Raw genomic sequence first — 27554 nt, forward strand, 5'->3', positions numbered from 1 at the left:
GTTGTTATCAATTCTATTGCCTGACCTTACTGTAAAATGATATCAAGTCTTTTTATCTGTTTACACACATCACAGTACTTTTAATGTATGAACAGCTGTCAATCTTCGCACTACATACTGGTCAGTTTTAAGTCTTTCTGGATTTTACAATCACTGTCTGATGACACTTCTCTATCCACAAATGCTTCAACTACGAATAGAATTGGAAAGCTACTGGTTTTATCTGTTTGGTTATATATACTCACATAAGTAATGAAAAATCCTATCACACTTCTTGAGAAACATTAGACATTTCTTTATATTTTTGTCTTTCCACTAAGAACAATGTTAATCACAATGTCTTAAATCCTATAGCACACCTCTTCTGACTATCCACAAGTGTGTATTCTATTTTCCAGGTGGCAGTATCAAAGGCTTTTTCGATGCCAAGAAACAGAGCCGGATAAAACATTCAGTTTCTAATCTTTGGTCATTTATAGACATCCACATTATACTAGAGATGGGGGACCCGCTCCTGAACTGATTCATAGAGTTGAATCTTTCAAAGGAGTGAACAATCAGTGATTCAGAAAAAAAGAACGGTAGCTCCAAACGTTTCCCACAGCAGAGAGAGAGAGAGAGAGAGAGAGAGAGAGAGAGAGAGTCGGAGCAGATCAGCGGGGCCTCTGCTAGTCAGAGCACACTGCACGCCAAACAACACAGCCAGCGCCGGCCTCTGCCCTGCTTCTCCCTTGGCTGCCTGCATTGGGCAGTGCCCCATTGGATTTTGTGTTTCACATATGCCGTGCCGTCTCTGTGCTTCCTCTGCCGCGTGCAGTGTCTGCCGCACCTTAACTTAGCAACGCACTCGGTCGGCGATTGTTTCAGTCGCACGTCCTGCCCTCTGGGCAGTTGATGCAAGCAACGGGACAGAGAGCCTCCTAGCGGAGAACATAAGAACTACTTGCAACAACCTGCTCGCAAGAGAATAGACGATTTGTCTCAGAGCGGGTGACTGGTGGCCGTTCACCGCTCCCCCCACCCTCGGAACTCACCCGCTCAACGCTCAACCCACCGTTCTCGACTCTAGCCAGAGCGTTGAGCAAAGCAACTCAGGTGTCACTCTGGTCTCTGCAGTCTTAGCTCATGCAGTAACACAGCTCGCGGCTCGACCCACTGGACTCAGCACCTCTGCATCAGAATTTGTCTCTACTAGATATTGTTCTTCGTAGTAATACCGGTATGTATATTACATAATTATGTTATGTATATATCATTTGTTTTTATATATTAAAAACAAAGATTCCAAGACTTACCAAGCGGGAAAGCGCCGGCAGACAGGCACATGAACAAAACACACAAACACACACACAGAATTACGAGCTTTCGCAACTGGCAGTGTACACCTGTCCTTCTTTTCCCCTAAGGGAAGTCTTTCCGCTCCCGGGATTGGAATGACTCCTTACCCTCTCCCTTAAAACCCACATCCTTTCATTTTTCCCTCTCCTTCCTTCCTTCCTGACGAAGCAACTGCCAGTTGCGAAAGCTCGTAATTCTGTGTGTGTGTGTTTTGTTCATGTGCCTGTCTGCCGGCGCTTTCCCGCTTGGTAAGTCTTGGAATCTTTGTTTTTAATATATTTTTCCCATGTGGAAGTTTCTTTCTGTTTTATTTACATCATTTGTTTTTATCTTATTCTTATTTGTTTAAACTGATCAGATTAGGCTCCTGACGACTCCTCTTACTATAGGACACTCGAATTTACGCTTTAATCACGAGTGAACCGATAAACGTATCGCAAAATGTGATACACCAATATTTTCCTTGTTTTATTCTGTGTAAGGCTATATGTAGCACTTTGGTCTTACAGTCAAATTTATATATTTTTTTTTTATTGTAGTACAGATTTTGCGATTTTAGGCGTCTTCGGAAGGAAATGTTCACTTTAAAAATATATGGCTTGCAATGTGTTGGTACGAGGTTAATGAAATTTTAATACATTATAGCCAAATACATTGTTCATGTAAATCTCAAGTTACAACATTTTCCGATCACCCAAAAAACCACGATAGTGCAAAATAAATCAATAATCAAAAACTTTGCCATATCATGGAAATTTCAATAAACAATACAAAATTCTTACTCATTATCTGTGATACTTCAAAATAGGATCAAATAAGATCAAAATATTGGTATAGTACTGGAATAAACCAAGTTTAAAGGGCAATGTGCCTTCCATTTATTTTCTGTTGTGAATGAATGGTGAGTCATGAAAAAGAGCTAGTTCATTTCAGGGAGTGAACAGTTCTGATCCGATCTCTGAAAAGAACAGTTTTGCCCATCTATACATTATACTGCTTCCTGAGTCTTAGCTCATTCGATATTACACAGTTTTACCTGGAAATAAAGATGCCACTACCAAGCAGTTCTGGGATCCTATTCTTAACATTCTTGCAGTTAACTAATACTACATTCATACTTCTACTTTCTGCTCTGCAAGAAGGCATATTTCCCACCATAAAATATTTTAATAGTTGTTGATGGGAACAAAGCACAGTAAACTTATTTTTTTGTAATTGTTACAAACTTACAAGCAGAACTATAAGTGTAATTCTCATTCATATTGTTTATTATATCAAGCAGCAATTTTTGAGAGATGGAAATTACACCAACACATACAGAATTCATCAGCTTTCATCCCACCTACACTCACTCAGGTAAAATCTGGGGCTGTTAGTTCTTTCTGCTTCACATGCACTTGTGTAATACCATAGAAAACATTTTCTATATAAAAAAGGACAGATAATGAACACACTGTCCTTATTAGATATCAGAGGCCTAAACAGACACGAATAGCAACCCAACAATGTGAAGGAAACAAGTAACTGGCTACACATAAAATGTGTTGCAGAACAGAAACCAGCAACAGTGTAATAAGAACTGAAAACACAAGGAAATTCAAGCTTCCCAATGGACAACAATAATGTAGGTCAGTGCCAAATAAAACAGGACACTTTTTTCATAACCATAGGATGCAATCAGTTACCACTCCAACACGTTCTAAATATTTCAGACAATTGCCAATTCACTTGGACATCTTGTTTTGAATTTTGCTCACACTGAAATGGGCTATGGAGATACAATGTTACTTTATCTGAATTGCTTTTGTAATTAAACCCCTTAATGCTACATGACATGAATTACAATCATATCAATGATGTGCTAATAATGGGAAAGTTATCTGTTTTTTAGCACCAGTACCAGCATATGCTGATTCTGCATCAAGCTAGCAGCACTTCTGACAAGTGCTGTATTCTCTAGAGTTTTTAGATAACCTCTAAAATGCCATGATTTTTTATTTTATCTTTCATCTAGAAATTTATTCAGGTATTAAGAGATTAAAACTAAAAATTTTCATTTCACATTTCAGTCATCCATCTTCAGTAAAGACAAGATTCAACTTTTGTCATAAAAAAAATAGTAAATTTAAGAAGCGTTTCTGATGAAGTCAAGATAAACAAGTTATGAGATACCTGGCAGGGTGGGGGGTCCCAACACACACACACACACACACACACACACACACACACACACACACTGAAAACAAAGTTATGAGCTAACCTGTTGATATCGATCCAACTGGCCGAGACTAGTTTCAAGCCCATCAGCCTGTTCTTTCACAACTGTCAATAGTTGATCCAACTCGCCAATGATCTCCTGAGCTGCTTCTGATACTTTTGAATCTCCACCAACGCCAGATCGAAAATGTACCTGCCAAGTGTAAAAATCAGTTATGTACGCACATTGGACAACAGAATATGGAAGATACACCTACTACCAAAGTCAACATAATTGTAAGAAGGAAGAAAGAGAGTGTGAGAAAGGGAAAATATAAAACAACATTCATCAATGTTATGCAAAGTCTGTTTTGGGCAGAAACAGACAAATGAAGTGAAGAGCTAGGCTACATCTGTATCTTGCCTATGACTACTCCCATCTTTCACAGTCACAATCACAAACAAGGCGTAAATGAAAACTATCAACAGTCAGAAATGATGATTTTTCTGTTTATTATAATAACTGTACTCCAGATCCTGTTACACATATATGGAACAACTAAGTATTAGCCCCTTCCCATTACTTACCTGTAGCTTTTCAACAGATACAGAGAGTTTAGTTTTCTGGATGGAAATTTCAGCCATTATCTTCTCCCGTGCATTGAGCTGATCTTTCAGTGGTCGCTTTTTATGCTGTGGTGATTCAAGCGACTGTTTTGATTTCTCAATCCAAGCACGAATATCCTTCATCTTTTTCTCACATTGTTCCCACTCCTCACTGGTCTCTTGCAATAAGGCATTCTACAAAATAAGGAAAAATGAACTTTTATTAATGACATTAGCAATTTATACCATACTGTGGACAAGCAGTAATGGGGAAAATGTCAAAATATTAATAATAAAAAAAATATACAAGAATGATAAGCAAGCATCACATATGAAGAATATAATCTTCCAATTTTTCTACAATACAGATGCTCTGAAATTTCATTTTTCGTAAGTGAGAATCATTAATTACTTAAATGCAAATCTGTACTAGAAATATAAATGAGTCAAATTACATAGTCTGTCTGATGAGTATGGTAATCAACAGTAAACACACATTTTCTTCAAGTGTTGCCTCCCTAAACTTTAATTACTAGAAGCAGGAGGACTATTTGCTATCAAACAATACTGTATCGTAGCAGTAACCATTAGCGAAGGAAGTATTTCATTACACTTTATCAAACACACGAATATACAGGGTGTTTCAGAAACTCACAAACTTTGAGAATGCTAAGTCACACACAGAGGACACTTTTTTTTTTTTTTTAAATTAAGGAACGCATTGTCTTGAATGTTTTGACACGTTTTGAAAGACCTTTGATGTGCAGCAACATGTACATTGCATATTTTTGTATTACGAAGGTATAAATTTGAATTCCACCAAACACTGCATGTAACTTCACTTTCCGAAGCATTGAAATCGAGTTTGCGATGTGCTTTTGCAAGCCAGTCGTAGCTCATGTCATGTGATCTCGCCAGCTGATGACAGCATAGGACACGTGATGTAGTCAGCCAATAGCAAGATCACTCTTACGTAGCGCAAACACACAAGTAAGAAAAGTTAAGGGTTTAAATTAATATACATAGCATTCACCTATAATATTGGTCTCTAAGATTAATATGCTGGAAGAGAAGCTAAGCTTCCACATATAATGTTGATCTTTTTTGCGCTTGTTACACTTTAAGATACATCACACAAATGTGTCAGTAAAAGTTTTAATAACGACATAAATGTCTAATCTTCAGGGCTCGAAATTCTTCTAAATGGTCGTCCTCACAGAGTTGATTTTTAAATGAGACTCTAACGCTTTGTGATTTAAGAAATTTATCGTACATTCTTGCACAAACCTCATCTTACGTAAAAGGAAATCTCCTTTGAATGTAACACTTTTCAAACCACCATACGCAATATTTTCCTGCGACCTGTTAGAAATAGGTTCGTTTCAGCAGCTGCATGAGAGTGCCAGATAACAAGCGTCACCACGCTTGCGCAGCTATGATGACGCAGGAAGCCCATATGGGAGTACGTGTAAAACAGTAACAGATCTTACATTATGTCATAAAAGAAATGAGACATCAGAGGATACTTCAAGAGCGTCGGAATTTTGTGAACCATACTGAAACACACAATTCGGCTTAAAACGCACATTCGTATGCAAATTTTCTTGGAATACCAGTACTGCATTATCTCATGTTTGGTTCTTTATTATAGCATAATGCCATATGTGCGCTTGAAATACAGCGAAAAGTTGAAACTAGCCAATAGTGTGAAATTAAACACTTTGTTTCAAATAAATTGATTGCCTCAACAGAAAAGATTAATGAAAGCCAAATCTCTTTAGCAAACTGGCCAAAATAACTTCATTGTTCTGTAATGCAATCCCTGCCACCGTTGGATAAGCAGTTGCAGCAGCAAGTCGTATAACCCTAGCTTACTTATTTGTTAGATAGTTTAATTAATTTCTTTGCGTGTTTTTGGGTACTTGCATTGTTTAATTCATATATTTCGGGCGTATTATAGTATTTGAGGGTTGTAGCATCACGCCTTAGTACCTGAATAGTGCAAATTCGCGTAGTCGTCTGTCTTCTGTTTTTGTTGTGAACGGCCAGTGTCGGTTGGCCAGTCAGTGTGCTCCCTGCCGCCGTTGGATAAGCAGCTGCAGCAGCAAGTCGTATAACCCTAGCTTACTTATTTGTTAGATAGTTTAATTAATTTCTTTGCGTGTTTTTGGGTACTTGCATTGTTTAATTCATATATTTCGGGCGTATTATAGTATTTGACAGTTGTAGCATCGCGCTTTAGTGTTTACTTCGTAGATTCTTATTTAAATTGCGTGTGAGTTTCGTATAGGAGGTGCAATTTTGAGTTTTAGTTAATGTAAACGTAAATTCAGCAGATTGTAGCGCAGTCTTTAGGCATTTGTACAGGTTAGTTGATACATTCTTTGCGTGTTCCACTTGCGGTACTCGTGTTTCGGTAAATGTTGTTAAACATCGATTAGAATGGACAGGGACTGCGATTGCTGTGTTCGGATGAGGGCTGACTTGGCATCCCTTCGCTCACAGCTGCAATCGGCGCTGACTTCGGTCCCGCAGCTTGAGGCTGTTGCCTATGGGCACCACTGTGGGGAGCCGGACTCGGGTATCACGGGGATGTCAACCTCGTCCCGTCTGTCCCCAGATCGGTCTGCCGCTGTGGTTGCCCCGGTTGCTGCCCGCAGTGGGGCTGAGCCCTCGCCTGTGGTTGATTGGGAGGTCGTTCCAAGGCGTGGCAGGCAGCGAAAGGCGTCCCCGGAGGCTGATCAGAAAGCCTCCCCGGTGCGTCTGACAAACCGGTTTCAGGCACTGTCTCTGGCTGAGCCAGATGCAGCTGCCTGCCCTGTTTCAGAGGATCATTCTCAGCCTTCAAGGTCCGGGCAATCGCAGAGGGTGGGCTTACGGGTAGTTGGGAGCTCCAATGTTAGGCGCGTAATGGGGCCCCTTAGGGATACGCCGGCTAAGGAGGGGAAGAAATCCAGTGTGCACTCCTTGTGCATTCCGGGAGGAGTCATTCCTGATGTGGAAAGGGTCCTTCCGGGTGCCATGAAGAGCACAGGGTGCAGCCAGCTGCAGGTGGTGGCACATGTCGACACTAATGACGTGTGTCGCTTTGGATCTGAGGAAATTCTCTCTGGATTCCAGCGGCTATCTGATTTGGTGAAGGCTGCCGGTCTTGCTTACGAGATGAAGGCAGAGCTCACCATCTGCAGCATCGTTGACAGAACCGACTGCGGATCTTTGGTGCAGAGCCGGGTGGAGGGTCTGAATCAGAGGCTCAGACGGTTTTGCGACCGTATTGGCTGCAGATTCCTTGACTTGCGCCATAGGGTGGTGGGGTTTCGGGTTCCGCTGAATAGGTCAGGAGTTCACTACACTCAGCTGGCAGCTACACGGGTAGCGGAGACTGTGTGGCGTGGACTGGGTGGTTTTTTAGGTTAGAAGGCCTCGGGAAAGTGCGGGATGGGCTGCAATGTCAAAGGGTGCTTGGCAATTACAGGACGTGCTTGGATCAAGGAACAGTCGGAATTATAGTTGTAAATTGTTATAGTTGCGCTGGAAAAGTCCCTGAGCTTCAAGCGCTAATAGAAAGCACAGAAGCTGATATCGTTATAGGTACAGAAAGCTGGCTAAAGCCTGAAATAAGTTCTGCAGAAATTTTTACGAAGTCTCAGACGGTGTTCAGGAAAGATAGATTAGGCAGAATTGGTGGTGGAGTGTTTGTGTCTGTCAGTAGTGGTTTATCTTGTAGTGAAGTCGAAGTAGATACTCCGTGCGAAGTGGTGTGGGTGGAGGTTACACTTAACAGCCGAATTAAGTTAATAATTGGCTCCTTCTACCGACCCCCAGACTCCGATAATAAAGTTGCGGAACAGTTCAGAGAAAGTTTGAGTCTCGTAACAAATAAATACCCCACTCATACGGTTATAGTTGGTGGGGTCTTCAACCTACCCTCGGTATGTTGGCAAAAATACTTGTTCAAAACCGGTGGTAGGCAGAAAACGTCTTCCGAGATTGTCCTAAATGCGTTCTCCGAAAATTATTTCGAGCAGTTAGTCCACGAACCCACGCGAATTGTAAATGGTTGCGAAAACACACTTGACCTCTTGGCCACAAACAATCCAGAGCTGATAGAGAGCATCATGACTGATACAGGGATTAGTGATCACAAGGTCATTGTAGCTAGGCTCAATACCATTTCTTCCAAATCCATCAGAAACAAATGCAAAATAATTTTATTTAAAAAAGTGGATAAAGTGCCACTAGAAGCCTTCCTAAATGACAATTTCCATTCCTTCCGAACTGACTATGCGAATGTAGACGAGATGTGGCTCAAATTCAAAGATATAGTAGCAACAGCAATTGAGATATTCATACCTCATAAATTGGTAAGAGATGGAACGGATCCCCCGTGGTACACAAAAAAGGTCCGAACGCTGTTGCAGAGGCAACGGAAAAAGCATGTGAAGTTCAGAAGAACACGAAATCCTGAAGATGAGCTAAAATTTACAGACGCGCGAAATTTGGCACGTACTTCGATGCGAGATGCCTTTAATAGGTTCCACAACAAAACATTGTCTCGAAATTTGGTAGAAAATCCGAAGAAATTCTGGTCGTATGTAAAGTACACAAGCGGCAAGACGCAGTCAATACCTTTGCTGCGCAGTGCCGATGGTACTGTTATCGACGACTGTGCCGCTAAAGCGGAGTTATTGAACGCAGTTTTCCGAAATTCCTTCACCAGGGAAGACGAATGGAATATTCCAGAATTTGAAACACGAACATCTGCTAGCATGAGTTTCTTAGACGTAGATACCTTAGGGGTTGCGAAGCAACTCAAATCGCTTGATACGGGCAAGTCTTCAGGTCCAGATTGTATACCGATTAGGTTCCTTTCAGATTACGCTGATACTATAGCTCCCTACTTAGCACTCATATACAACTGCTCGCTCACCGATAGATCTGTACCTACAGATTGGAAAATTGCGCAGGTCGCACCAGTGTTCAAGAAGGGTAGTAGGAGTAATCCATTTAACTACAGACCTATATCATTGACGTCGGTTTGCAGTAGGGTTTTGGAACATATACTGTATTCAAACATTACGAATCACCTCGAAGGGAACGATCTATTGACACGTAATCAGCATGGCTTCAGAAAACATCGCTCTTGTGCAACGCAGCTAGCTCTTTATTCGCACGAAGTAATGGCAGCTATCGACAGGGGATCTTAAGTTGATTCCGTGTTTCTAGATTTCCGGAAAGCTTTTGACACCGTTCCTCACAAGCGACTTCTAATCAAGCTGCGGAGCTATGGGGTATCGTCTCAGTTGTGCGACTGGATTCGTGATTTCCTGTCAGGAAGGTCGCAGTTCGTAGTAAAAGACGGCAAATCGTCGAGTAAAACTGAAGTGATATCAGGTGTTCCCCAGGGAAGCGTCCTGGGACCTCTACTGTTCCTGATCTATATAAGTGACCTGGGTGACAATCTGAGCAGTTCTCTTAGACTGTTCGCAGATGATGCTGTAATTTACCGTCTAGTAAGGTCATCCGAAGACCAGTATCAGCTGCAAAGCAATTTAGAAAAGATTGCTGTATGGTGTGTCAGGTGGCAGTTGACGCTAAATAACGAAAAGTGTGAGATGATCCACATGAGTTCCAAAAGAAATCCGTTGGAATTCGATTACTCGATAAATAGTACAATTCTCAAGGCTGTCAATTCAACTAAGTACCTGGGTGTTAAAATTACGAACAACTTCAGTTGGAAGGACCACATAGATAATATAGTCGGGAAGGCGAGCCAAAGGTTGCGTTTCATTGGCAGGACACTTAGAAGATGCAACAAGTCCACTAAAGAGACAGCTTACACTACACTCGTTCGTCCTCTGTTAGAATATTGCTGCGCGGTGTGGGATCCTTACCAGGTGGGATTGACGGAGGACATCGAAAGGGTGCAAAAAAGGGCAGCTCGTTTTGTATTATCGCATTATAGGGGAAAGAGTGTAGCAGATATGATACACGAGTTGGGATGGAAGTCATTACAGCATAGACGTTTTTCGTCGCGGCGAGACTTTTTTACGAAATTTCAGTCACCAACTTTCTCTTCCGAATGCGAAAATATTTTGTTGAGTCCAACCTACATAGGTAGGAATGATCATCAAAAAAATAAGAGAAATCAGAGCTCGAACAGAAAGGTTTAGGTGTTCATTTTTCCCGCTCGCTGTTCGGGAGTGGAATAGTAGCGAGATAGTATGATTGTGGTTCGATGAACCCTCTGCCAAGCACTTAAATGTGAATTGCAGAGTAGTCATGTAGATGTAGATGTAGATGTCAGAAAGGTGGAATAAAATCTAAAACTAATGACATATTTTAGTCTTCCGTAATGATGCGAACGTATTTTAATTCATATGATAGCTCCCCGCCACAAAAATCCGTTTTGTTATCATTTAACGTGAGAGCAATAAACAAAGAACAAACAACAAAATCACTAAAAGTAAACAAAGGTCACGTGGAGACCTCCCCACCACAACTTAGACTGCTCTGTGCATCAGCCCCAGATTTACCAATTTCCGAACCGGGGCAATATTAAGTAGTGGCGCCCAGCCACGCATCTGTAATGAGAAGCGGGAGAAGGCACTACTCATACGCGACTCAACTGCGCATGCCCAAAAGCCCGCCCACAACAGCTCAAACGAATCTAATTTAAATAGTTGTCACGCCACGCTCAACGGAGGCAATTTGTTGTTACAAAACATTGCATAGTCTTCCTAAAGCCTTTGACACACTTTGCTGTTGGCAGACACTTGTATGAGCACTGTTTTGTTGTTGTATACGGCGCATTTCCTTTGCAACTTTAGTTTTATTTTCTTTCTTTTTTTCTCTCCTGTTCATGTTTTGTTGTTGCAGTATTATTCTGCAGTAGCTGGATACAGTAATATCCTTTGTTAGAGTATTGGTTCTTACCAGTCAAAATCACGCAAATTTAACTTAGAACTAAAACAATGAAAAATTCCCGAAATTCTAAACAATTCCCGGGTTTTTCCCAGATGAAAAAATTCCCGTGTTTTTCCCGGATCTCCCGAGTCGTATACATCCTGTATATTTGGTTGTTCCTGCAGTTAAAATACCTATCATGTGTAAAGAAGGCCTCATCTATAAATAAAATGTTTATGGCCTACCACTCTTTGGTCTACGAACCACTGCACAAACTACATACAACGCAGGTGATCACCTGGTCCTAAAACTTGCACCCTTTGCGGATGGTATATGTGAAGGTTATACTCCTGCAATGCTCTTCAGATACATGACCTATTCCCATAGAATGGGCTACACCAAACATGCTGCTTTCCTTCCACCACTTACAGGCTCAGTGTGTAAAATCCCCATTTCTTGTGAGTGTCCGTGACCTGCAGCTAAGGTACTGTGGCATGTCTTCCATTAGGAAATAGAGTTTTGTAGATAAGAAGAGCTACTTGTCCATTTCTTTTTGAGATACAACTGTGTAAGTAAGCTCATCAAACCCATGCTCCATGTTTCATTCAACACTAATAGCAATAAAATCTGAATCCATGACAAATAAGATGCATGACAGTGAATATATAGTATTAAGACAACACGTGCTGAATGCAGCACTGGTGAGATGCAAATCAATGTTGATACAAGGGTGGTTTAATAAGTCTGGTAAATTTATATGAAGAAGTGGAACATTCTGTTGTGCCTTCATGGTTGGTAAACTTCATTATTCCAAGGATCATATAAAGAATTTCCACAATGTACTGGTACTGTTCATTGCTGACAGCCATCTGAATTGGTCACCGTGTAAACTGTGACAAAATGGAGAAAAACGAGTTTCTTGATGTTCTTAAACATTTTCATATGAAAGGCTGGACTGCCACACAAATCAAAACAAAACTGGACAAAGTTCACATGGATACTGCAGTTTCAAAGAAGATTAATGATTTTAAATGTGGTCAGAGAAGCACCGAAGACAAAGTGTGCTCCGGCCTTCCAACTGAGGTCAGTCCAAAGAAAACCATTGACAAAATTCATAATATGGTAATGTAAGACTGCTGTGATTGCAGGCATCTCAACTAGAGTGAGTGCATTATATCATGCACAGAGAATTGGCTATGAAGAAGGTGCGTGCGAGGTCGATGCCATGATTGTTCACAATCTACCGAAAGCACATCTGGCAAACATGTCAACACATGTCTGGCACTGTTTGACTGCAATCCACAACATTTTTGTGCCAATTTGTGATTGTTTATGAAACCTGAACGAATTATTACACACCAAAGTCGAAACGACAGTCAAAACAATGGACAAAGGCTGGTGAAAGTGTACCAAGGGAGGCAAAGACCACTTTGTCAGCTAATAATGTGATGTCCCCTATTTTCTGGAAATACCTAGGAATACTCCTCATAGATTACTTAGATTACTTGGGAAAAGGCGAAAACATAACTGGACCCTATTATGCATCATTGTCAGAGACTGAAACTTGCCGTGGGGGGGGGACCAAGGCCAGCACACAAAAAAAGCACTGTTTCATATGGATAATACACCATCTCAAACGTCAGTGATAACAATGATGAAAGTGTATGAATTGGGCTTTGAATTGGTTCCTCATCCACCCTCTTCACCAGACTTAGCCCCAACTGACTTCTTCCTGTTGCATAACTTAGGGAAAGTTTGGCTTTCTGGAAAGAAATTTTCATCAAATGAAGAAACAATAGTTGCAGTCAACAAGTATTTGGTGAAGTCTCACAGAACCTATTTTTCCAATGGCATGAAAAAGCTGAGGATTTCTGGACCAAGTGTATAGCCCTCAAAGGAGACCTTTTTGAGAAAATGAACATTTTTTCTTGCTTTTTTACCAGACTTATAAACCACCCTCACACAGTATTACAACAACATAAGCTGAGTGACAGGACTGATATGACTTGACGGAATAGCAACTTGTTTAGGAGCTGCACAGGTCACTAGGTGTTGGTATGCATCATGACCCTGAGCAGACCAAAATGTATCTGTTCCTTAAACAATTTTTTTTTGGTCTTTCTGTTGTCCATTAAACGTGTTTCAATATAAACTTGAAGTCAAACTTTTAAATATTCCCTCTAAATAATTCTCACTCGAATATTCTCTCTCTCAAGATTTAGTTTTAATAGTGTTATAGTATTTTACAGTTTCATTTAAAATAATATTACTGCCCCCTGGGACTAAAACTGCAATCTTAAATGTCAAGTAAACAACAGTGTCTTATGTTACCACAATTAAGTTTACCATTAACAGATAAATGATTTTTATTACTTAACAGGAAATGTGTGTCTGACAGAAAAAAATAAACTTTGCTTTTCTGGCAAAGTGGTACATTAACATATTAGTACAATGAAGTAACCAACCATCCATGTCAAGTATAGTTCCAACATGTATTGCTTTCATGAATACTCTTATAATGGAACTCTACAGAAATACATGAGATGTCTAAAGAAATGTTAGGGACAAGCTTCAAATTTAAAAAAAAAAAAAATTGTTTAGTTAATCTATTACACACACACCCTATAATCAAACATCCCATTCATACTGGTTTATCACAATTTACACGCTTATACACAGTTACTTGTTGTTCTGGTATAGACAAAGAATACACCTCCTCTTTATTTCTACTTTGTCACTCTTCACCTTATCTTGTACTACTTCTGTGAGTCTTTTCCAAAAAGATTTTGAACTTTTACCTACAAATCTCCTCCCATATTTGAAATAAGTAGCCTATATTCAAGATAGGTCTCATCAGATTTATAGGTAGCTCCTTGACAACTCTATATCTGAGACACTTTTCTTGCAATAGAGTAATTTCATTACTGAATACATAAAGAGAAGATTCAAGAGCCCTATTCTTATAAGGCAAGAATTCAATTGGAATTCCTGGTTTATTTCTCTTCAAAGTACCTACATGTGTTAACCCCTTCCTCTGACATTGTGTAACCATTCTACATAGGAAAACCAATTGACAGCCGCTACATTTCTGTTATTGTTCACAGCTGGCCACACTACTTGAAGAACTAACTGCTTAGGAACATAAGGTTTCCTGTCTTCATTTCTCAGTTCAGCATTGTCAGAATGCTTACCAGTACATATGTAGGCAATATATAAGTATGAATTATGGACATGTTAAACAGAAGCCTTTTATTCCATGTCTGGTGGCCTTGTTAAGCAAATACACACATCTGCCACAAAATGGTGTGAGCATTTCATCCATGCAATTATATTCTCAAAAGCAGTGCACTTTATGACTATTACTAATGAGTCTAGAACAAATTTCCAAAATTGGTGCCAATTTGTCTTTCTTCTTCCATGTTTCTCTTGTTTCAGGGTCATCAAATCACAAACAGACCAACGGCATTTGGAACCACTTTGCTGATACTGCAGCTCTAAGTAAAGGTCTTATAATATGGTCAGTAGAGAAAAATGATAGCACATCTTCATGTCCAGACTTGCAGATAGAAGCTAGCATACTAACCAACATTAGCACCTTTACTTCATACAGACCACTAGATTTGTAGTTACTTTGCTGATATATTTCAGTTCATTTTCTGTACTGCTCCAGTTTAACGTTTGTTCAATTCACAATTAATTAAACGTACCAAATATCCTCTGTTTTAGGATTATCACCAAAGTATTTAACAGCCCTTGTTCTTCATTTACATGTTCAACATGTACATTAACATAAGGAGTGTGGCTGAGAGTATCCTTTGGCACTGCTAGTCACTTTCTTTCCTGATTCACTCACAAATAGAATAAGGGAAAAACGACAGTCTATGTCTTCTTATCAGCTCTAATTTCTCATATCTTCATGGTCGTTACGCGCAATTGCATTGGAGTCATGTTCTGCATCTGCACACAATCGCAGATTGCTGCCCACCCTATCCACCAAATCATTTATGCATATACAGAAGAACAGCAATCCTATCACATTTCCCTGAGGCACACCTGGTGATACCTTTGTCTCTGATGAACACTTGCCACTGATGACAGCATTCTGGGTCATATAATTTAAGAAGTCTTCAAGCCATTCACATATCTGTGAACATATTCCATATGCTCGTACCTTCTTTAACAGTCTGCAATGGGGCATTGTGTCAAACACTTTCCAGAATTCTAGAAATATGGAATCTGCCTGTCTCTCTTCATCCATATGCAGTATATCATGTGAAGGAAGGGCAAGCTGAGTTTTCCACAAGCAATGCCTTCTAAAACCTGATTCATGGCCATAAGCTTCTCAGTCACAAGAAAATTCATTACATTTGAACTGAGAATATGTTCAAGAATTCTGCAGCAAACTGATGTTAGGGATGTTGGCCTGTAATTTTGTCGGTCTGTTGTTTTACCTTTCTTATACAAATGGAGTCACCTGCGTTTTTTCCAAGTCACTTGGCAGTTCACGCTGGGTGAGAGATTCATGATAAATGCAAGCTAGATATGGGACCAATAACAGAGTACTCTTTCAAAAACCGAATTGGGATTCCAGTCAGGCCTGGTGACTTATTTGTTTTCAACTCTTTCAGTTGTTTCTCTACAGCAAGGATGCTTGTTGTCCACACAAGAGTATGTTCGATGGTCAAACAACAATATTTTTGTATGATTCTCCTGCATAAATGATTTCTTGAACATGAAATTTAAAATTTGGGCTTTCATTTTGCTATGTTCAACTGTCATACAGACTGGTCAACAAATGACTGGATGGAAGCCTTAGACCCACTTAGCAATTTTACATTGAACCATAATTTTCTCACTTTCTCTGACAGATCTTTTGCTAAGATGTGACAGTGGTAGCAGTTGTAAGCTTTGCACGGAGATCTTTACACAGACACACGAATCTCTACTAACCATTGCTTGTCATCATTTGTGCATTCACTTTAGATAACAACAGTCTCTGTTCCTCAGCATTTTCCGAATTTCCTCATTAAACCATGGTGGTTCTTTCCCATCCTTAATCCACTTACTAGGCATGTAATTCTCAAGACCACAATTCACAATCTGCTTAAACTTTGCCCATAATTCCTCATGTCCATTCTACATGGCCATAATTCCTCATGTCCATTCTACATGGCCATAATTCCTCATGTCCATCTTACAGGAACTATGTTATGTCAATTTACTGCTTAAAGGAGATGCTAACAACTGCTTGTTTGCTCTTGCTACCAGAAACACTTTCCTATACCAGGTATTCCATGCTATACGTTATCCCGAGAAATCCATATAGCATTAGTTAGTTCTTTTGATTCCCAACAAAATCCATTTTCCCTTTGCTAAACAACAGGGACCTACATATCATTATCTCCCGGATCACCTGAGCACCAAAAGTCAGCACACGTGACAGTCTTTTTCATCAGAGAAGGCCCTGAACATTTCAGGAGAAAATTAAGAATCACAATTGGAATTGTCATCAGAAAATAAATCCTATACATACATTTCCTCTCTGTCTGCTTCTTCCCACATCCAAGTAGATATCAACTGTAATAACAAGTGCAATTGTGCAATAACTGGTTGAGACTGCATAAACGTTTTCAACACAGTATGTAAACAGGACTTGTAATAGAAAAATTATCATCTGTCGTCTGCTACAAAAGTTGATCATGGAAATACACATGTTGTAATGGAACATGTTGTTTATCCTTCAAAGTGAGTGTGTGATATTTGAAATACTGATAAAATAGAAGACACATTAAATAACATGACTACATTGTGTAATTATAAAACACAGCTGTTGCTTACTCTTTCCAGTAACTGCGATTCCACTTCATTCTTGGCTTCCTCAGCTTCTTCAAGCTTCTCAGGTAAATCACCAGCACTTGTTACTTTGTTGATACTCTCTAGTTCTTTTCGCATGTCAGTTAAATGCTTGCTTACTTGTTTACAACTCTTCACAGCAGTCTGGTAAAAAACATATAAAGACATGTATTAGTGTTTAATATTGAAGAGTCAAGTCACAAATAAGCATCAACAAAGAAATGTTTACATTTCAGCCACCACAATTTAATGAAGTATCATTTTACATCACTTCCCACAAATACTACATTTCAAGGTCAGGTAAAAATGATAATGCAATGTTTTACATTCAAACACAGCACAATTCATGATGAATAGAATGATTACAAAGAGCTATAATTATTTAGCACTTAGCAATATACTGGCAAAAATTACAGAGGATATAAAAGAAAGTTCAAAATTTTGATCAGAGCAGATGCTTTCAAATTTCATTGTGCATAAGTGAAAATTATTAACAACATAAATATGAACTGGTACCAGGAGCAGAAACAAGACAAATAATATAATGATTTGTCTAAGACAGTGGTTCCCAAATTTTCTGAAACCATTATCCCTGAGTGCAAAAACATATCACATATTAGCTAGTAATGCCCCCCCCCCCTCCCCCCCCCCCCCCACCACCGCCACCACCAACACTGGCATATTTCTAGGCTTTAGAATGAAAAAATCTTTCAATACTTTTATTTTTAAGATGATAAAAGATAATTACGTTTACTGTGTGTGTGAGTTTTAATAACCTGAACTAATAAGTCATTGAATTGAGGTACAAAAAATTTCTAACAATCTTTCCATATTGAAAGATGAACAATTTCAGTGCACCATAAGTACCACCTACAACTTAGTCTCTGAAAAGAAAGCTAACTGTCCACACTGGGGATAGACACTTCACAAAATACTCTTCCTCTGCAGCACTCCACTCGCTAGTGACGCTCATTCCCTGCACCCAAGTTTAAAATAAATGAAGTTAAAATGCATGCACTATACTCATTGTTTGCAAATCAACTCTGAACTGACACAAATTAGATTGTTTTAGGCTGTTACTGTTTTGGGTCTGACCATGGGCACTAATAATAATAATAATAATAATAATAATAATAATAATAATAATAATAATAATAATAATAATACTGTGTAGGTCCTATAGCAAAGAAGTAGCCCTTAAATAGTTACTGTTGTGCTGTGCAGTCCATTAGTTTATTTAACTGTTGCAAAGTGAATAATGAAGCAATTTCTTGTCCATTACAGGAACTACCTACAGCTCACAGAAAGCACTTCCCGTTATATAGTTAAGCATATGTGATGTGTATGTCTCAGTTTTACTGTCATACATGCATGGTATAAAGTACAAAGTACAGAGTGGCCAAAATACAACTGCCTCGGGAAATATTTCGTATACCATAAGACTGGTAAACCAACTTTACATAATCCGATCCACATATGGTGATGTAAGCTGGGTTGTCTATCTTATAGTGTATGTAATATTTCCCTAACTAGTTTTATTCTGCCCACCCCATATGTGTGTAGCAGGTGGGCTATGCGAGGAAGATGTTGTTCACACTTTCACTTCACAAGCTATAATCCTCACAACCTTTATTCACATGTTAATGCCATTTGTTGGGAAAAACAATGTAATTATTTGGAACTTATGTATCCGGTATTACAGTCTTATAAAATAGTAATAATAGTAATGATCTTTTTTTAAAAAAAATTGTTTTGTAGCTGAAGCACTATCAAACTCTCTTCTTTTTACCTTCAAAAAAATTTAATTTTGCCCCTCAGGGGTAATTACCACAGGCTGGGTGGGACCCACTAGCCAAAGAGTATAGTAATACACTGTGAATAAACATGTTCTACACCTGTTAATTGCCTACAGCTCAGTTAGTAGGAGAACTACTCTCTTATTCAACCTCTGCTATCCAACAACACTGTACTGTAGTAGCAACCATTAGCAAAAGAAGTGTTTCATTATATATCATTAAACATGCCTATATGTTAAGGTTATTTCAATTTTCATTTAATAACAAATAATTGACACATAGGTTTAGAATTTTCTCCATTTGTGTTACTTCCAGTAACATTTTTTCAAAATACGTTACAGGAACTTCTACCCATTTTTAAGTATTGCTGACCGAGTATGTTTCAATAGGAACTGACATCATCATTTTAAATATTCACTCCAAAAGATTCTCAACCCAATTTGAGGATTTCATTTCACATATTGCTGTAGGCTGAGGTATTAAAAGAATTATATTATTGCTCATCATTGTCAAGAGTGTATTGCAAATTTTATAGTGTTTTACAATTTAATGTAAAATCATATTACACCTTTCACCTGACACCTTCAGAAATGCATGGGACTAAAACTGTGCAATGGTGGCAGCAAAGTAAAAAGAAACATGACTGTGTTTCCATGTTAAAAACAAACTTCATTTTTGGCTAAATGTCAATGAGACTTATCTTGATTATACAGCTATTCATGCAGCATATTTTCACTATTTTGAAAAATATTTTCTATTCTGATTTCATCAACTATGTCTAGGAAAAACTTAAGTTTCATTCTGTAATTCATCAATTTAGTTGTAAAAAACATAAAATATAATCAAAATTGTCATAGCCAGCGACTTATATGTTTCACACAGAGTTTCTTTGGCTTTTAGGTCAACATGTGATACTCAAATTCCCTACTGTTTTGCTGGTATGAGCGACCAGCATAAATAAATCAAACAGCCATTTCATTCATTCCTGCCACCATATGAACAGTGTTGTTTCTATATGGCTGTGTTTAAATCCTGCAGTTGAGGTAGAATTGTCTTCATCTATGACAACCCCAGTCTGCTCACAGCAGTCAGTTATTGTCATTACACATAAAATGAAAGATATCATTTGTACGCAGTGTGAGAAATGACATTCGAGGTATTAGTTTTTAGAATCACAGATTGGTTGCAGTCAGTCTTGGAAAAATTCTGAAGGGAACTACATTAAATACATCTGACACAAAGTAATTTTGCATTTCATTAAGGGGGAACATGAGCTTTATGTACCTGAATACTTTTGTGAATGAAAATGCTCTGTAGTGTCCACTAAGTCAGATCATAATAGTCAATGTGTAGTTTAGTAATATAAATGAAAAGCCCAATATCATGGATGTATTAATTTATTTGGCTAATTGGTTTTTAGCTTAAAAGGTCATCATCATACTTTAACTATGAACTCTGGAAAAAAAAAGATGTAGCATTTTTTATTGGGCCAGGACAATGAGATATTAGCCAGATAAGTTCGCACATGCAACCTTACAAAATGTAATTTGTGACAAATTTATTAATACATACAAAAAGAAACAAAAACTATGGACTGCAATTAAAAAACCTATGGGAAAAAAACACTGTTTTCTTCTGAACAAAGTACCTTATTGCTTTAAAAGTGGAGGTATAAAATGTATTTCAAAGAATTCCTCCATGTTTTACCAAACTTTTATTTATTTCTGTTAAGCACATGCCAGTCAGTAAATATTAATCATACATGCAACTGAGTAGTACATTTTCTGTAGTTCCCTTAAATCACTTGAGGAAAATGGCAGGATTGTTCCTTTAAAAGGGCACAATCCTCCCCAATTCAAGCTTGCACTCCATCTCTTATGACTTCGTTGTCAATGGGACAATGAATACTAATCTTCCTTCCTTCATACATGTAGGAACTACAAATGAGTTTCTCAAAGGAAATTCTAAATAGATCATCGACATAGAAGTGCTGCTTGGGTTTAAAGTTCACACATATTTCAAAGAAATTATTTTCTATTAAGTTCCTAGTATTTTCTAATTTCTCACACAACTTTCTAAAAAAAGTTTCATTATAACGTATTTTATAGACTAATGTACAGACCAAACAGAATATTATCTTTCTTTTCCAGATCTGTTTCATATCAGAAAAATCTACACATGCTTGAAAAAAATATTAAAAGACAGGAAGGTGTTCTACAAATAGATTTCAACTCTCATCAGCTTTCAATAAATAAATGTATTACCATATCAAAGTAAGCTTATATCCCTACATAAACTAGTTGAATTTCTGTACAGTCTCTGTACATAACCGGAAATTCTTTGATCTAATTTTGTGAGTTACACAGTTTAACAAGTTCTTCTACATGAAGGGAGTCACGAAGAGTAACTGAAAGCTAGGTGTGATTGTTTAAAAAAACAGCTGCACTATTTTTACTGTTAAAAGGTTGACTGCACACATGATCTAGAAAATTAGACAAGAAACAAACTGCTGTACAGCAATTACAAAGTGAGAGTGGATGTATAACTATATAGCAGCACTTACAGAGTAATCATGAAGTCTCTGCCGTGCCTGAGTAAGACTGCTTAGTTGCAGTGGTTCTACAAGGAATGTTTGCTTCTCATCAACCCACGTTTTCACAGTCTGATACAATGTCATGAATCGCTGCCATGCATCCAGAGCTTCACTGACCTATGAGAAAATCAAACAACTTTATCAAATTTTCTTATACGAAAATTTATCTGCAGTAACATTTAATTTAGTAGTGCAACAAGATGCTTAATGGGTTACTGATTAGTGGCCTGTGCTGCAGTTGTTACACTAATAGCTACCTGTCCTTGCCCACTAGTATTTTTCTCAGCTGAAACACACATCAGAGTGTGCATAGTAAAATGATATGCTATCTACATGTGTCTGAATGAGAGAAAGAATAAATCTGGAGTAGCTGCTGCAGTACAGAAAGTGACATTAATGTTAAGCCAATTTCCAACAAATAATTGCAAAATATACACTTTTTTAATACATGTCAATTATTAATGGAATAAAGATGATGGAATGAAGATCACTGAATGATATGGAGATAGCAACAGCAACTGGAAAAAAGTTCTCAATGCTACTGTCAATATATGAATTAACATGTGGAAAATGAGCTTGTGTATTGTGTATTGTGTACTGAAAGAGAGCTATACTGTCACCACAGCAGGCAGCTAAAAGCATTCAGCATAGCACATCAGTGCCAAGCTGTAACAAGAAGCAATAATGTATTTTTTCATGTTGCACTGCTATGGCTCCAATACTAGCATGTATAAATGAGAAGACTGGCACAACAATGCATTAGCAGAAGGGAACCTAGAAATAGCCTTTACAATAGGTAAACAACACACAGGAACACATTCATCACTCATGCACAAACAGAAATGCTGCTGTGACTTGACAGAAATGGTCAGATATTTGTGGACATTATATGATTTTTTCAGTGATTTACAAGTAATTTGTCATCGTCTGTTACCAGCTACTTTACAATCAAGTTTGACATTCTCTTGGTGGATGGCCTATTCCTGAAATTATTGCCAAATCCACAAAATTACTGCTGTTTTGTAAAGTTCAAATGGTTTGGTGTTCCTATTCCTTTTGGTAGAAACATTCCAATTATCTGTTAATTCTTCTTGTCTTGAGATGTCTTTGTTATGTTGTTGTTCTGTTGCTCAGCATTTGTGCAGGAAACCGAAATTGTTAACTGTTCTGGGGTGTGGGCAAGTAATTATGCCAGTACTACAAGTTACATATCACTTTCAGCATTACTAAGCACACTTCACTTGTACAGTATCTAGGCTAGTGCCCATGCTTTCATACATAGATGTTACAATAATCAACAATCAACAGAAGTCAGGGATCATAAAAAAGATGCTTGCTATAATACATATTACCCCGCAATATTAGGGGTGATCAGCATACAGTTGTTGGTTACCTAACTGAGCAAATCACCTACAAGGATAGACAAATTATTGTTCTGGTAAGTCCATCAAACTCATTCACAAAGCATTGATAACTTGAAATGTAGCAAGATGGAATTTAATCCACCTGTTATGTTTTCTGCTATAAAGAATAACTAAATCTTTCCACTCTTTCATATTACATCTAATGCAGCTGCAATGTAATATGTAACATGTACAGGAGTATATAAAATTCTTATTCACACGAAATCTCATTTAAACTTATAACTCTGTTGTTTACATTTGTCTTCCTGATTACAATGATGCCAATGATTGTACTTGAAGCCTAAGTAATGAAAAGTTACAGCTAACTAAAATAATTATGACATTGTATAATTGTTAAACATTTTGAGCTAATAAGCAGCAAAGGACATCTTGTCACCAATATTTCAAAAGCAAACATCCCGGCTTTCCACAAACACCTGTGGAATTAACTGCCATTATTTAACTTACAAGTTAATTGACATCAAAAGATCAGACACTCAAAATTTCAATTGCCTGCTTTGCTTTAATGACTACATGTTTCTGAACTTTGACAATAAAACTTTATGGCTGTATTTATTCTATATTGAATGACACTTGTCACTAATCCAGCCAGTAATTAAGGTTTTGAATAATTTAGTAAAATAAAACGTTTGTTTCAAGGTGGTTGCCATTTTGAATGATTGTTGAATACTGTTGTTCCCTGTACTTTTGTGAAGTACTAACCTGAAACACTTTTCACAAACCAAACAATAGTAAAGTTTTATAGTCCACATAGAAAAGTAAAATCTAAACTACCTAAATTTTGAGGGAGGGTCACCCCTCCCTCAAAAACGGCTGTCTGATTACGGAGATCACACATCTCTAAGCCAGTATGTTAAAGTCTACGACTGAACAGAGCGCAAATAACCTCTCTCTGTCAGATGATGTCAGCATCTGGGGGCCAGAAAGCCCTTGAATAACATCTCCGTTCCAGTTAAAGTTGAACTCTGTGCCATAACATAGCATATGTGACACATATGTATGTGAATAGTCTGAAAGTGAGTAATACCTTTTCCCCTTAAAATCCCGGGCGAGTGAAAAATATACAACCTAAGTACTGATGATCTACAAACTCTAGTACTGGACCATATAATTAATGCTATTAATTGTACTGCATGTTATTTTGTGTGCAGTTTCACTTTCATGTGTTGGTTACTGTATGTTATTCAACTGTGAAACTTAATATATATTGTGACTGTGGTTAATGACTGGGTGAATTTTCTTCTGTGTGTGTCTGCAAAAGAGGAGATGTGTGACCCTTAACCTGTATAGTCCGTGAATTGTAAAACTGGAACTGGCCACCACCAAAATAGAATAGCGTGAATAAAGTGGGATGAACCACTTACACAATAAATTTCTAGTTTGGTCTACATAATTTAGCACTATCCTTCATAACATCAGTTTCCAGGATATATTTTCAGGACAGCAAGATATGCGAATTCAAGTTTCACCAGAACTGAGTGCAACATCTAGTAACAGGTAAGAGGGCCATCACAAGCTCCAAGACATATTTCAGCAAAAGATTTCAGTGGCAGAACAGGTAATCAACTCTGTGATAAAACTTTCCATTAGATGCCAGAATAACATTCATTAAAATACAAATAATTCAACTACAGAAATAACAGAAGATAGCAGCGTGGAAAAGATGTCACTATAAACACATTGCTGCTTGTAAGTATACTGGTTGCCTTAGAAGAAGCCAGGAAGCAGTTATTCATCATGTTATGGTGCTCGAAATACTATAGCATTTTTTGTAGACTGTGTCATATTGTTAACTATAAACAATGGACCAATGCGCCATAGACTTTATGTTATTTTAGGCAATAAATTGTGCCTGGTTTTGTGTCAAAGGCCTGGAAAAGGCTCATCAATAACAACACTGGAAACAAAGTGTTGTATCTACAAAGGCTTGACAACACCACAAAACAAAACAAGACCAAGTAATATCAATGTCGGAAGAGAATTAAGAAGTAAGTTCCATGACCCTATTAAAAGCCTTGATTGCCCATTGCATTCGTCTACTGTATAAAATTTACACAATCAGCCACTACATAACTGTTCAACACGTAACACTATAGAATTTGACAGTAATGTATTGGGCTACCTGGTTTAACATGAAAGCTTGGTCTATAGGGAAAATCCTGTGGATTAGTAAGTGAGTAATTACATGATATTTCAACACTATGACATAGTCAGGTGACAAGAGCTTCACATGTGGACTTATGTATGAAAACAACAAATCTTACCTGTCCCTTCTTTTCATCTAACCATGCTTTCACCTGCTGAAACTGGTCCGTCAATGTATTGATAGTTCCTTGGATAACTGTTCTCTCATCCTCTGTCTTTGTTTTTTCACAGATTATATTCCCATTCTTTGTCAGTCTCTCTAATTTATCACTAGTACCACCAATCTCTAGTTGAATTTGCTGCAAAAGGTATAACTTAAATCACAAGCACAAAAAACTGAAACAAATTTAAATATGCAAATAATGTGATAATTAAATTCTAAGACACTTGCAAAAATATAGCATGCACATTCAACCAATCACAAAAACGGATTTTAAACAGATAAAATAATACTCATATCAATTCTAAAATTTATTTTTAGCTTTTTAAAATACTTGTATTCCAAACATAAAATAGCTAGAATTACATACTGAAAGGTATTCTTTGAGCTGCAGAGGCTCCACTGAACGATCTTGAACTTTCAGCTCTGCATTCTGTATCCAGGCTTGAACCTCCCCAACGTCAGTCGCATAATCATGTCGCAGGGTGCGAGCTCGTTTGAATTCTCGACTTTTCTCATCCATTTTGTTAGATACACTCTCTGACGCAAGTTCTACAGATGACAACTGGATGAAAAAGATAAAATATGCTGTTACAGTCTGATCACAGTACTGAAAACTAATGAATGCAAAATTATACATATGTAACAATCTGATGATAAAGAACATTTGCAACAAAGTCACTGGAAAAGATACTAGCAGAGATTCACTTAATGAATGCAAAATTATACATATGTAACAATCTGATGATAAAGAACATTTGCAACAAAGTCACTGGAAAAGATACTAGCAGAGATTCACTTTGCATACTGATTGGTAACAATTCACTATAGCTTAAAGGAACTATGATAAAGCCCATCATGTGAACTGGGTAGGGGATCTGAACCTGGCTCATTTCACAAACAAGTCCAATACTGCATCATCTTGCCATGGACTGAATGTCACACAAACCTGTTCCAACACACAGTTTCATTAGACTTTTACACTAATGAGACTAAAACCTAAGAGGGAAAACTAGTATTTGTAGATTTTAGTTGTGAAGCATGTTTTCAGCATATATTTAGAGAAATAACAGAAAGACTAATTTGCAATGGTCACAACACAATTCAATCACTGTTCTGACTATGAGTAAACTTGAGAGGTGTTGGAAATCAATCACTAGTTCATTACGTACAAAGCAACATGTTCTTGTACTGATAACTGTTGCATTAATGAATTCAATTTCAGTTTTAATTTTTGCCTCTTATCCACATTTCTTCCTGAATCCAACTGAAATCTGGTCATTCAATACTATTTTTTCTGACTTATTATTCTTTACAACTAAACTTGACAACTCTCACTGCACATTTTAATTAATGTATCTAGAAATTTCTATTCCATGCCTCAACCACAGCAAAGCACTTACCTCTTGAGCAATGTCAGCAGGCACTAGGTTTTGCGATTCAGTGTATTTGCCCCTCGTGTCCGAAATGAAATCCTTTGCAGATGAGACTAATGAACTGACTTCCGATTTCAGATTCTGTAAAAAGAACAGATTATTTGAATCAGAAAAAAACATCAATGTGAACAGGGTTTCTAGAATCACTAATCCATTGTCATTAAGAAATCATACATTCCTGTCATAACAGTAAATTAAATAAGTAGTTCCAAGAATTGTTTTAGTACGAGTTTCTGGCAGATGACTGAAATTAGATTAACTTTAGACATTTCCCATTTCTGTATTCCCAACACTTTTGTGCAAGTGTATTGTTCAAGCACTTCAATTCTGTTTAATACACATTAATTAATAATGTATTAGTTAGTCTACTAACTCATACAACAACCTGACGGACACACAGGATGCAAGTATGCCCTCACAGTTAATTCTGTGTCTTTGCTATGGATTGCCCATCTAAAAGTGTGCTAAACTGAACAACAACTATTTATATAAACATACAAACAAATCAGTTATGTTGCTCTGAGTGTTCTTGTTCTTATCAACTTTCACATGTGTTGCATTCCTCGGAAGGAGATGGCATCTGCTTAGACGGTAGTAGGCAATCACCTAAACTTATTCATAGGCTGGGCATTGTACTAAAATGATGATTGTGAGATACTGTACAGTTCAAATTATTCGCCTGTTATTTTTAGCTGCAAATTTAAGAGCTTCTAAGACTGAGATTAACAGAAATGTCACGGTATGCTTAGAAAATACAATGTAATATGGACACCAAGATGTGAGCAATGGTATGCAGGGACTTCGAAAAGTAAATTGCACATGTTGCCACTACACTTAGACGATTGTGCAAAAAGTGTGGCACACAGTTAGAAGAGAGCATATGTGACAGATTTACTGCACACACAGTTCTGCTGCAGTACACTGTGTGAGAGTGAAATGGCATGGCGACTGGAAATGTACTACGAAGCTGAAGTACACAAAGCATTATGAGCCCTGTGGGCAAGAACATGGCAACTATGTTGGAATATAGTGTCATGTATCTGTGTCACTTTGAAGCATAGTTCAGCATTCAATACAAGTTATTTGGACAACCATAATAAT

General features: G+C 37.8%; 1 protein-coding gene across 6 annotated transcripts in view; it reads right to left on the bottom strand.

The window, feature by feature from the left end:
* The window catches only part of LOC126278964 (muscle-specific protein 300 kDa), a 1270985-nt gene that overhangs the window by 149786 nt on the left and 1093645 nt on the right, over nucleotides 1-27554 (bottom strand). For all 6 annotated transcript variants that reach the window (XM_049979256.1, XM_049979254.1, XM_049979257.1 and 3 more), the window contains 7 exons: nucleotides 26421-26534; nucleotides 25388-25582; nucleotides 24977-25156; nucleotides 21259-21405; nucleotides 16885-17043; nucleotides 4123-4335; nucleotides 3599-3748 (listed from right to left, as the gene is read on the bottom strand). In XM_049979256.1, the coding sequence (XP_049835213.1) occupies nucleotides 3599-3748; nucleotides 4123-4335; nucleotides 16885-17043; nucleotides 21259-21405; nucleotides 24977-25156; nucleotides 25388-25582; nucleotides 26421-26534 (1158 nt within the window). The remainder of the gene's footprint in view (nucleotides 1-3598; nucleotides 3749-4122; nucleotides 4336-16884; nucleotides 17044-21258; nucleotides 21406-24976; nucleotides 25157-25387; nucleotides 25583-26420; nucleotides 26535-27554) is intronic.

The sequence above is a fragment of the Schistocerca gregaria genome, chromosome 6, assembly GCF_023897955.1.
Source record: "Schistocerca gregaria isolate iqSchGreg1 chromosome 6, iqSchGreg1.2, whole genome shotgun sequence".
NCBI lineage: Eukaryota > Metazoa > Arthropoda > Insecta > Orthoptera > Acrididae > Schistocerca > Schistocerca gregaria.